At 51.4% G+C, this 13136-nt stretch overlaps 1 protein-coding gene across 3 annotated transcripts in view; it reads left to right on the top strand.

The window, feature by feature from the left end:
• fbrsl1 (fibrosin-like 1) overlaps positions 1-13136 on the top strand; it is a 238412-nt gene that overhangs the window by 144567 nt on the left and 80709 nt on the right. For all 3 annotated transcript variants that reach the window (XM_084456785.1, XM_084456786.1, XM_084456784.1), the window contains one exon: positions 9950-9979. In XM_084456785.1, the coding sequence (XP_084312911.1) occupies positions 9950-9979 (30 nt within the window). The remainder of the gene's footprint in view (positions 1-9949; positions 9980-13136) is intronic.

The raw sequence follows: 13136 nt of genomic DNA, 5'->3' as shown, positions 1-13136 counted from the left end.
CACAGCCTCTCTGCTCTTGATTTACAGAATGTTTTTCTGGATTTACAGAATCTTTGACATACAGTTCTGATAATTACCACTTCCAGCAAGTAGCCAACCCATACATAACTAACTGCTAGTCCATAGTGACAAACAACAAGTTTATCAGCAAACTGGTTATGCTGGATAACTATCCCAAATAAAAGTGCAATGCCATTGTTGTAATGCTAGCTAGCCACTAGCCAGTAATGAGTGACAGTCCCAGCAAGCTATTCTAGCGTAGAAGAATGAACATTTCTACAAAAGGGCGAAGCATCATTGGTGGGGGACAACATACAGTACCTACTGTGCCCTTGTTAGAATAATAGAGGGCTTCTCTCCTCTGTTACGCTCTCTCCCCTCAACTCCGCCCCATCGATGGTCACACCTTACTGACCCTCTAATTTCCCCCTACTGGCCCTCTAGCGCCCCCTACTGGCTCTCTAATGTCGTTCTACTGGCCCTCTAGCGCCCCCCTACTGGTCCTCTAGCGCCCCCCTACTGGCTCTCTAATGTCCCTCTACTGGCCCTCTAGCGCCCCCCTACTGTACTCTAGCGCCCCCCTACTGTACTCTAGCGCCCCCCTACTGGCTCTCTAATGTCCCTCTACTGGCCCTCTAGCGCCCCCCTACTGTACTCTAGCGCCCCCCTACTGTACTCTAGCGCCCCCCTACTGGCTCTCTAATGTCCCTCTACTGGCCCTCTAGTGCCCCCCTACTGGCCCTCTAGTGGCCCTCTAGCGCCCCCCTACTGGCTCTCTAGCGCCCCCCTACTGGCTCTCTTATGTCCCTCTACTGGCCCTCTAGCGCCCCCCTACTGGCCCTCTAACGCCCCCTACTGGCCCTCTAGCGCCCCCCTACTGGCCCTCTAACGCCCCCTACTGGCCCTCTAGCACCCCCCTTTAGGTAAGACATTACTAAAAATAACAGGTACAGGTAAGAGAAGTCTCCTTCAGAATTTTACACAGATATCCTGCAAATGGTTATCTTGTGAAATGTTTTCTAATGTACTCCCAGAAACACTTCACATTCATCTGTTTTGGCATTGCACTCATACAAAAAGACTATGGAAGGACCTACGTAGATTTATTATTGATAATATTGATCCTGATTTCATGCTACATCTAGAGAACATTTTGTTTGATTTCATTAAAGATATTGGCAGTAAAACCAAAGAATATTATATCATTAAAGCAATACATAGCATTTTCTCAGGTTTTCTCGGAAGTGCGCCCCCACAGGCTCTGCGAGTAAGTGCACTGTCGTACTGTCGTAACGCTATCAGATTGTCTTTTTCTGGCTTCTTCTGTGATGTTTCGCTTCGGTTTTCTCACCTCCGCCATGATATCATTGAACTTAAAAAACGCATGATATCCTAAGACGCCGGAATAGTTAGCTACTACTATGTTGTTGAAGCACAACTTCGACTGAATGCTGCGTCTCGGGGGCACGAGTTTTAAAAGGTAATAAATGTCAATGTATTATCTTTCTGAGTAGACTGTTTGGACGATTCAGCTTACTTTTAGTAAGTAATTGGAGAATTAGCACCAGACATGTTTGTAAAGGTCCAAATATCGCAATGTATTGCTTTAATCTGATAATTATTTTAGCTACATTTCACATTCACAAATCCAAAATTGCTAATTCTACACCCTTGTTCAATAATCTTGAAAATTAAAACAATACATAGATACTATGTTCTCCTCCAATTCACCTTATTCACCTCAGCTGCCATATTGAGTATGAGTCTGACGTAATTAAGGGTGCGGATGCGGAAGTGCCCGTTGACTTCAATGTTAAAAGTTTGCTGTAAAAACACCACTTCAAGAACTAAAATAGTCAAAATAACAGGCTGAATACACTATCAGGGTTACAAACTCATCATTACCAGACTCTGATTGTTTTTCACTGCCGTTGTTTTCACGTTTGGAAATACATGGGATTGAATGCAACTATGGCTCATTCACCTCCATGTATTTCCAAACGCGAAAACAACGGCAGTGAAAAACAATCAAACAAAAATCCCCTCATACTCTCGCACTACCCAGACAGGGAAGCACATACGTGCACACACCTTAGTTTCACACGCACGCGCACGCACGCACATCGGCAGGTGAGGTTGATTCACAGCACCCCGGCCAAAGGACACTTGAACAAGCTCCAGTTAACCTCCTGTCCTCTAATAACTGGGCCCGCGTTATTTACGGCTCCTCTCCATGGTATCCATCCTCCTCCTCCTCCTCCTCCTCCTCCTCCTCCTCCTCCTTGCCCCCGCGGCGGCGGCGCCGCTTCTGCGGGCGGCGGCCGTCACGGCTTCACGCGGCCTGGCTCCCCCCGCGTCCCCCCCATCGTCGGCCAGCGTACTGCCTGACGACACCGCGTCGGCCATGACGGCTCCCCCTAGGCCCGGCTCGTCTGTTTCTCCTCTCTTTTTGTACGTGGCGCCCTCGCAGCGAGGAGGGGGGAGAGGGCAGCGAGGAGGGGGGAGAGGGTGGCGAGGAGGGGGGAGAGGGGGGCGAGGAGGGGGGAGAGGGCGACGAGGAGGGGAGAGATGGCGGCGAAGAGGGGGGAGAGGGCGGCGAGGAGGGGGGAGAGGGCGGCGAGCGGCGAGGAACCGAGACGTTGGCTGTTTCCTCTCACAGAGCGTGATGAAGAAGAGAGAGAAAGGAAGAGGGGGAGAGAGAGAGAGAGAGAGAGAGAGAGCTCCTTTGTGACGCGCGCCGGTGTTGCTGCACCTCTGGGTCAAACGCTGCCAGTGTTTTGTGTTCGCCTTTGTTTCCTCTTCCCGGTGCTCGTCTGAATTATTCAGCGCCCGAGGACGTGCGCTGTGGATGCCCCCCCCCCCCCCCCCCTCCCCCTCTCTCATGATAGCTTGTTTTGGAGAGATTAACAGAAGTTTCCCTCTCGCGGCTGGGTTCATCACCCCCCCCTCCCCCTCCTCCTCCTCCTCCTCCACCACCACCAAGCCCGCACCTTTCATGACTGACTGCACCTCCTCCTCTCATCCCTCCTCTCCCCGTTGACATACCCCAGGCAATTGTACAGATTTTAAGGAGGAGACAGCCAGCTGTTAGTTTCTCTCTCTCTCTCTCTCTCTCTCTCTCTCTCTCTCTCTCCCTCCCTCCCTCCATCCTTTCTTCTCTACGTCGGCAAGGCAGCGAGGTGTCAGGGGCAAAAAATAAACGCCGGCCTTTTCATTTTCAAAAGCGGCCCGGCTGTCTCCACGCCTCGGACCTCAGCCCGCGGGGTGAGGGGGGTGAGAGGGGGTTGACGGGGGGGGGTGGGGTGAGGCCAGACCAGACAGATTCCGCTCCCGGCGTACCGCCCCCCCCCCCCCCCCCCCCCACTGTGTTCTCTCAACCACTCTAATGATTTCCTATGACTTTGTTCTGCTTCTTTATCTCAGGTTCAGAGATATCCCAAAGGGCGAAGCCAAATCCTCCGGACGTCAATGCCGCTGATTAAAGATGTAGCGGCCGGCGGTTTCACCTTTAACAGACAGGGCCTGTCGGGGGGGGGGGGGGGGGCTGCGGGTTACGGGAGGGGGGGGCAAGTGGGGTGGGCTATGCTCATCTAAGCCAGAGACATGTTGAGTAGTTCTGTGTTTGGAGTCGGCTTAACCCGCTTCCTGCTACGTGCGCGAGAGGCGGCGGCGCGGCCGGCGGAGGTATAAAGACCTACAAGCAGGAGAGGAACGGGAGGATGAACTACAAGAGGGAAGAACAGGGGGATGGAGAGAGGAGGAGGCGGAGGGGTGGTGGTGGGGGGGGGGGGTAGACGAATCCAGTCCCAGCCATTGCCACAGGACACTCATTTGTAATTCTTTAGCCTGCCTATGACAGCTTTTGATCATTGCAGAGAGGTGGGGAGGGGGGTCGGAGGGGACGGGGGGGGGGGGGTTGCCTCCTCCCCTCTCTGACAATCGCTGTCACCCGGAATGAATGCCCCTCTGGCGGAATGACAAGTCTAGCGTGAAACGCTCGGCTGCCCCCTGAAATTAGCGGTAGAGCCCCCCGGCAGCACATGCTCCTCATGACCAGCGCGCAGTGGGCCGCCGCGAGACTCTTTTCATTATGCCTGTGTCCTCGCAGCCCCTGCCTCCCCCTCCCTCCATAACCCTCCCCTCTCTCCCCCCCCCCCCCCCCCCACCTCCGCCCGCCTTCAATGTGCGTAGGCTGGAACTCCGTACGACGCATCTGTAGCGCTCATCACAACACCGTCCAGGGCGGGGGGGGGGGGAGATACCAGGAAAGGAAAGCTGTGCGCGTGTGTGTGTGCGTCCCATGTCAGCGTGTGGGTGTGTGTGAGGGAGGGAGGGAGGGCGAGCGAGAGAGAGGGGAGTAGCAGTACAGAGCAATGCCCGGAGGCTCAATCTGTTCCTCGCTGAGCTACATCAGTGCGAGAGACGCCGGGCTAGGGCCGGGGGGAAGCCTCCGCTCGCTCCATCAAACTGTCAGGCAGCCGACGAAGCTGCGCGGGGAGACTCTCGGCTGCCCTCGGGGCCAGTTCAAGTCAACATCCCATTTCCTTCCTTCCGCGGCTAATTTCTCCTCTGCCCGACTTAGATTTCCAGCGCCCGGTGCCGGCTACAGCGCCCGGTCGGGGCTGGGTGCTCTGTCAAAACGGAGGGAAGTGTGTGTCTGTGTGTGTGTGTGGGTGTGTGTGTGGGTGTGTGTGGGTGTGCCTTTCTGACGGCCAAGCGAGGTACTAGCCGGCTAGCTAACCGGCGGGGGCGGTTGCTGCAGTGCTCTCTGGGAGCTAGCCAGGGCTGAGCCAGATGTGGAGAGCGGAGACAGATGATGCCGCGGGGAACCTTCTGAAAGATGGTTGCTGCGAAAAAAAACATGGCTGCCCTAAATCAGTATTTCCCTCTCTCTCTCTCTCTCTCTCTCTCTCTCTCCCCCGCCACCATTTCCCCTCCAGGTCCGTGTCCGTGCGTCCGCGGTGTATTTCCCAGTCCGCCCGCCGGGTTTTTGGCTGCGGCGCTTCTGTTTTTTTCGTCGTTGATGAATAAAAGCCCCCCCCCCTCTCCCTCGTACCCCTCCCGTTAGCGTGCGCCGCTCCCTGCCAGGCGGCCGCGAGGGTCCGCCAGCACCCCCGCCAGCAGCACGGCTCCCCCGTGAGCGCTGGAAGCTAAGGTTCGGGGAGCTCTAGTTGGAAGGCACAAGGCAGTCCTTTAATTTACTAGGGGGGGAATCAACCCCCCCCTTCCCCACACACACATGCAAACGCACGCACACACCTACGCACACCACAGCTTGGAAGCGGAGGGAAGCGCCGGGCGTCGCCGGGCCCTCTGGGCAGTGTAAAAAGGCTGCTTAGCTTGGCCCCGGGTCAGGCCTAGAGTATGTCTGTCCTCACCGCGCTAGATTTACACAGCCCCTGCTGACTCTCTCCTCTGAGCGTGTCAGCTCCTCCCCGGGTTCCTGTGCGTCTGCCTAATGTAAAGAGTCTCTCTCGGCCCCTCTGTTCCTTCTCCAGCACCTCTCTCCCTCTCCCTCTCTCTCTCTCTCTCTCTCTCTCTCTCTCCCTCTCTCCCTCCCTCTCTCTCTCTCTCTTTGCTTTGTGAGGGGCCTTGGCGAGACTCCCCTCCCTGTTTGTTCAGCCAACTTCAAGGTCCCCAGATCAAATATGGTTTTACATTGGAGCCCTGCCTACAGCCTGGGTCTCCTCAGCGGGTCGATACCATTTCCGCCCGTGGAGCCTTCTCATTCCCAGGGCCCCCGTCATCTCCAGTCCGATCAATACTCCTCTAATCCCGGCCCCCTCGGCCTGACCCCGGGTAATCACCTGACTTCCCATGCAGCCCCGCGGCAGGGTGAAAGGTCAAATGGCTGTATAGATTTGAGCCTTTGATCGAATCATAGCGCTCAGCCCTGCTTTCTGATTCCGACGGCGGGGTCAAGAGGAGCGCTCCAGTTTCTTCTCCTCTGAGGTCGCGGGGGTCGAATGGCGTGACACTTGTTATGGGAGCTGTATAAACCTCGGCCCTGACTAGCCCGTCTCCACGGTGCCAGGAGGCTGTTTATTCTGCTGTGGGTAAATACAGCCGCTGGCTCTCTTCCTCTCCGCTATTGAAAAATTGGCATTTTTTTGTTTATTTTTTCGCTTTGTCTCTGGTTTACAGCGGCCAAGTCATTGTGCGTTCTTCCGTAGGGCCCGGGTTTAAAAAGAACATTGTATTTATGAATTATGGATGTTCAAGTGCTTAGGCTGGCACCGTGGGTTTCTGGCGATGGCTGGGGGTCTCGGAGCTCTCTGGCTGCGCGCCCCCCTCCTCCCCCCTCCCCCCCCTCCCCCTCCCCGGACCTCCTCCCGCTTGAGCAGAAACAGAGACAATATCCCCACACCTCATCCCAGCAGCCGCAGGAGGGAAATTGAGGGTGGAAATTGGGCCCCGTTTCCTCTGTATCAGTCACTGTTGGATCCCCATGTATCGAAATACACCATTACCCAGACCGGCCCCCCCAGGTCTCTGGGACTGCAGGGAGTCCGAGCCTGTTGCTACAGCCTCCCCCCCTAGCCAAGACCATCTAACTGACACCCCTCTTAGGAGCGCTGTCTCTAAGATTTAGGTCGCTCTCTGACACAGAGAGGATACGCACACGGCTCTGGCTGAAGTGCATATTATGGTCTGGCTTGTCGATAGTAAATATGACATCTCGCCATGAACTGTGGGCCGTCAAGTGTTCCCCGGACGATTGTTTTGGCCGAGGCGGAGATATCGGGGCTTTCACCGATGCTCCATTTCAATTTTTTGGAGGGCGAGCTGACAGGGAAATGTATGCGTCGGCGGCTCTGATATCGCGCCGGCGAAGGGAACGGCCCACAATCAGTATTCATGCAGCCCCCCACCACCACAACCCCCACGCCAGACACGGACAGAATTTCTATCGCCCGGCGAGTTCCGGCCATATCTCTCCAAGGCAAATTCATTGTCAGAATGTGACAGGTGGAACTGTGTGATTAATTTGGGCAGTTGGTGTTAATGTGCTTCGCGATGCGCAACAGTTACTGTCTTCCCCCTCTTCCTCCATTCGCATCGATGGAATTAGAATGTGCCAGAACCAGGCCAGGCCCAGCCTGGCTTATGTGCGTGGCTGGCTTGTTTCTGTTCAGGACTGGTAGGACGGAAGCTAGTCACGCCACTGAAATAGCTGTGAATTGAAATGACATGAAATAATGTCTGATAAATGAAGATAGATAGATCTTGTCGCCTGGACACATCAGTTCCAATGCCTCCAACACCAGGAGTTGTCGGCCAGCAAACTGGCGCAGCAGGGGGGGACAAAACTACTTCCCTGCCTCCAAACGAGTAGTCAGGCTTTTTCTGGGGGTTTTGAACGTCCATGAGAGGGACTCGCTGGGGCCTCACTCCGGTCAGACAGTTTTACGAACACCACATCTCTAGCGCTTTTAACAACATCCCCTCAGACCTCCGCCAGGCCGTTGGGGAGCTGGGGTGGGGGGGTCATGGGAGGGGGGGTTGCTTTTGCTTTTGCAAGTTCATAATTTGGATTTTGGCTTATAACCCACAGCGGAGCACAGAGCACCTTTTTCCAATTCTGAGAAAGTGCTGCTTTATGTACACAGTTCCCTGAACCCGGCCCGGCTGCTGCAGGGGTCCACGCCGAGCCCAGCGCAGCCCTCTCGCGCACACGGGCCTCAATGCGGGCCTTCCTTCGCCTCAACATAGTCCCGTTTTACAACTGGCAACTTGTCCCGACTTGCCCCCCCCCCCCCTCCGCCCAAGCTTATACAGCTCATAGCCCACCCTCTCTGTTCCCGCCACGTTCCTACTGCTGCTTGCTTAGTTCTTTCCTTTTCACCTAGCCCCCCCCCCCACCCCCCCCCCCCCCCCCTGCCGTGCCCCGCCCCCTCCCTCCTCCTCCTCCCTGCTCGGTGGACCAGCATGTTCTCTACGCTGCGCTGCTGTGCGCTGGGGGATGATGGAGGGAGGATGAGGATGAGCACGCCGCTGGGCTCTCTTGATATTTTGTCTCCTCCTCCGCGCCGTAGCGTCAAGTTGAGCTCAAGTTCAGTTTTGCATTTAAACACGCTGTTGAGAAATCAGGCTTGAGAAGCCGTCAGGGATTTTATGTATAGCTTTTTAAATTTCAAATTATTGAGCTTTGAGAAACATGCATCTTGATAACAGGTTGGGTTCTACTAGACTGTGTTGAAATGTGTATTAATCAATTTGTTGAGGACCCATCTTGAATAGGAAATTGATTGGTAACGCGACTATTGATAACGGGACTTAAGTAATTCTGATTAACACTTATAGTGAATATCTTTTGAAAATCCTTAAAATTAGGTTTTCAACCACCCCCTCAGAGAATGAACAGACATGCTGTACAGTACAGCAAATACCATTTGTCTCTTCCCTGAACTATCTATTATGTCACATGTGAGCCCACACACATATAGTAGCCATACTGTTTGTCTTTTTTCTCTGGTCCTGTGGTGGTCTAGTACTGCATATACTCTATGTACTCGTTCTCTTCTCCCGCTACTGAACGCCATGGTCAGCTCAAGAAAGGCATCATCATATTGTCTCCTTTTCATTTGCCTGACCTTCTGCGAGTCTGTCTGTCTGTTCTGGTGACCATAACTCCATGCAAAAGGCAAGTGGTCAAGCATCCTTCTGAGTATTCAGGCAGCAGATGTATACATACACTACTTCACACATACACAAACACACAAACAAACGCAAAAAACCCACAGCCCATTCGCGTTGAGCCACAAATCTCTCTGGGAACAGTCTGTTAGCCAGTAGCTCCGTGCGGTTGGTCCAGAGCAGGGGACGAGCCGGGGCAGAGCCGCGTGCTCTTTCCCTCTCAGCCGGAGACGCTGACCGCCAGGCCGCCCCGCTGATTGTGCTCCTTACTTACTTATGCGTTTGGACCCACCGAGCTCGTACAAAAGGACCGCTGTGGCTCTTTTGACCCAGCTCCTGCTTTTGTGCCTCGCTGATGAAAAGGACTTCAACAAAATAAAGAGGGGCACTTAAAAATGTTGCCACAGAAACTTAATTGACAGTTTGAGGGGCGTTTTCAGGGGCCTCTCTGTAGCTCTCCGGGTGGAGGGCCTCAGCACAGCGGCCCCCTGCTGCGGGGGTCCAGGAGGACGGCCCACTCCACTTGTGTTGCCACAACTCCAGCTCCCATTGTAGCGTGAGAGGGAGTTACCAGCTATAACGCACGAACGTGAGAAACGGAAGTAGCCACTGTTCAGGGAGTATACTGTAGAAGGCCATTGTTAAAGATTAATCAATCTTGTAATCGTGAATCCAGTGTAGGCAAAGGCTGTGTGTGGTTCCCAACCTTTAGCGTATTACCCATTTTAATTTAATCCGCTGATGCAGTTTGCTGCAAACAAACTGTTTTGAAGGGATGTTGAGGAGGCACTAGCCCATTTTGTTGCTCATTCTTTAACTGCATCAGTACTACTGTAATGCTGCGAAGTGTGACTGTGAAAAACAGGTGCCTGTTGATGTTTTCAGAAAGGTCAGGCTCAATTCGCAGCACAAAGTAAAGGGTAAATGACACGTTTTTTAAAGCATTTTTGAATTGAATATACAATGACTAAGCCAGAGCTACGCAACACAGCCCACCTCATGTAGCGTTATTGGTTTTTCCATCTTTTCTAAGCCGTCGTATTCACATGGAAAACTCCAGAATGGTCTTATTGTGCCGTGTTTTGCTTTTGAAACCTGAAACCTCTTTCATAACGTGACACTTTCTCCCCCCCCTCCCTCCTCCCCCGTTTGTGTTGAAAGCTGTCACTGAAGGAAAGGGAGTCTCACACAGAACATAACATCTGCACTGATTACAAGGTGGGGGTGGGGGTGGTGGAGGTGTGGAGAGGTGTGTTGGGGGGGCAGGGGGGATGAATAATTCCTTATGTTTCTCTCTTCTCTTCTCTTCCAGTGTGACAGTGAGAGTGACATTGAAGACAAGGTAAGACTCTTTCTGTTGATTTCCCGTCGTGAGTAATAGAAGACTAAAAGAAGAAACAATCTGTTGTTAGTGTCAACGCCAGCGTCCCCACTACTGTTGATCATTTGAAAGAAACTGACGAGGAACACACACTGTAGCACAGAGGGAAATGTACTGACACACGTTATCCTGATGCTTCTGGTTTAATGTAAAAAATCTTGTTATTTCCGCTTCCTTAAACCCGAACAACCAATAGAACTGATTTTAAATACTGTACGAAACGTCGTCATACAGAAAGGCACATTTGAGATCTCACGTGGAAAATATACCACAGGGCCACTATATCTATGTACAGTAGTGTATGGCTAGGAAACAGTGGCGTTTGTGACATCCGCTTTTTATTTGCTCAATGGAATCATGCAAATTCGCTTTGGCGGCAACAGAACCAATCACCAAAGTGTCAGTGAGAATGACAGTTGTCGGCCAAACTGTAACCATATATTCACAGCAGAGTAGAACTGTAGTTGTTTATCTGGAACTAAGAGGTGGTTGGCTGGTGGCAGCCTCCCCCATTACATGATGAACTGCCAGTGGGGGCCTCACATCTTAATTCCCCAGCAGTTGAGCAATTACTCCCTGGTAAATGAATGAGATAGCATGGCTAATCTCCTGTAAGCTTAGCTCCCAGTTCTGTGGAAATGTCTGCCTCTCGCCCCCATAAATAATACATTGATAGTGGGACCCAATTTGCATTAACGGTAGCTTTGCAAGTCAATAGGCTTTTATCTCTTCACTGAACCAAAAAGTAAGGGAAGCCTCTCGTCGCCTGTCACGTGATGGGGCGGGGCTGAAGAGGGCGGGGCTGAAGAGGGCGGGTTGGGGTTAGTTGAGGCCCGTCGGCCTCCATTCAGCTCCTATGCTTGCTCTGGGTGGGCTAGGGGGGTCAGCCTCTACCTGCTATTCTGTGTCCATACAGTATCAATGTCTCTTGCACCTGCCTCTTGTCTTGTCTTATTAAGCAGAGATGGGAAATAGCTTGGCTGTGGAACTCCCATTGACCAGTTGCCAGAGGAAAGGGTGACCAAGAGAATCTTTATCTGGGATACAGTTATCCTTGGTCAAGAGAGGTCTCTGTTTCTGATTTACATATAGTGCAGTGTAATATAAATATAGTCAAACAAAAAATGCTGAAGATCCTTAGAGAGGTTCGGAATGTAACATTATAAGCCATGTTATAAGGTTATTTACGATCATGTACAACGGCCGATATGAAAGTTTCCTCAAACGGTGCACTCTCGAGATACAGCCGGTCGCCACTAAGACACTCGATGGATCCGTAGGTGCATAGACAAAATCCCTCAAAAACACCATAAACTGTCATCTTCAAAGTCAGGAAACTCACCGAGTGGTAACTATCTATCTATCTATCTATCTATCTATCTGTCTGTCTGTCTGTCTGTCTGTCTGTCTGTCTGTCTGTCTGTCTGTCTGTCTGTCTGTCTGTCTGTCTATCTATCTATCTATTTGTCTGTCTGTCTGTCGGTCTGTCTATCTATCTAGCTATCTATCTAGCTATCTATGTTGGGTCCACTGCTAATGTTCTGCATGTAAACCTGGAATGTCATACAATCCGTTGTTCCAGAACATCTTGTTGAAAACAGATGGAAGTAATAGTGGACTGAGACTTGGAGCATGTTTGTGTAGCTTAGCCATACTGTAAGAATATTGTTGCTTCTCTTTATTCAAAGCATTGCGAAAGGGGTGACCTGCAGATGTTCACATCAGACGTTCGCTTGAGTGAAGACCGAGAATCTGTTTGGATAAAGGATGCAACGCTGGCCACTTACTGTACATGCCCAGACCTACTGTAGACTGTAATCAGTAAGGCATCCATCGAAAATAGCTCTAAAGAGATGGGGGGGGGGGGCTCTTGGCAAGCCATCTCATGAGTAAGATCACCGGTGTAAAATTGGTTGAGACAACACAAACACTGTCATTTGTAATTGCCCGCACTCAAAGATGTTAATTTTTCCCAGTGTGTTTGGCTGTAACAGGTGCCTATTCCTCGCGTCTCCCCACAAAACAATGGTGCCTTTCACATCAGATCACCAACCACCTGAACGCCCACATTGTCAGGATTTAAACGGATTACCTTAATTATAATATTGCTTGCAGGTGTGCCCGTAGGGTGCAATCAGTTACACCTATTTGAATAGAGCTGTCGCACAGGTGTAACAAGGCTGTCAGACATCCAGATATGATCGTGATGTGAAACCTCATATTCAGAACAAGCTGGGATAGATAAGGCAGCAGATGTATTCCCAACTTACCTCACGGAAATGCTCGTGAGATTGCCTGGTAACCTCTAACTGGACTCCCAATGCTGTCAGTTAGGGCAATTGCATTTATATAAATTGGCCTCGTCCTAGAAAATAAAAAAATTGCTTTCTCATCACTGCTTGTTTCTTCCCAGCATTTAAGCAACAGCTGATTTTCCACTATGAGAAGGCTATGTTTGACAACGAGAACGATTCAAAGTCAAAAATAGTAGCCTCGCCCCCAGATAACCCTCCACACTGTCTGTGCCTCGAGATGATTAAAAAATGAATCCCTTTAAAACAGTGTAGAATGTAGCCTCTGTCGTTACTCTTATTAGAGCACTTATAAGCCATGTGTGTGTGCAGCCACGGCAAATTAAATGTCCGTGAAGAGGCTAACCACATGGTTGGGAAATGGCTCCACAGCAGAGAAGCTGTCTGTAAACAAAGGCTGTTTCAGGCCTCTTTGTGGAATATGAAAGCTGAATTAGATCGTACATGGTCAAATGAGTTCAAGTGATTCAGTTTGCTGTGGTCGGCTTCTCTCCACTCTCATTGATTGAACCGTATTTTTGTCGGTCAGCGTGGAGGCGTGTGTTACTCATTTGATCGTTTCATGTCGCTGAATGACTGCCTGATATTGGAGGAATATATCCAAAACGTCTTGACATGATTCAGAATCAGAAATGTGTCAACTCATACAACCTCAAGTTAGGTATTTTTCTTGTGATGATATATATTATATTGTTTAGAGCAGCTATCAACAACAGGCGGACCGCGGTCCGGATGCGGAACCAGAAGCCATCCAATCCGGACCGCGTCTATAACCCGATAAATCAATGAGAATTTCTCCCTTTTGA

Source organism: Borostomias antarcticus (assembly GCF_949987555.1).
Source record: "Borostomias antarcticus genome assembly, chromosome: 23".
NCBI classification, from domain to species: Eukaryota; Metazoa; Chordata; class Actinopteri; order Stomiiformes; family Stomiidae; genus Borostomias; species Borostomias antarcticus.
Note: the sequence above shows the minus strand (reverse complement) of the source record. Positions and strands in the feature narration are given on the sequence as shown.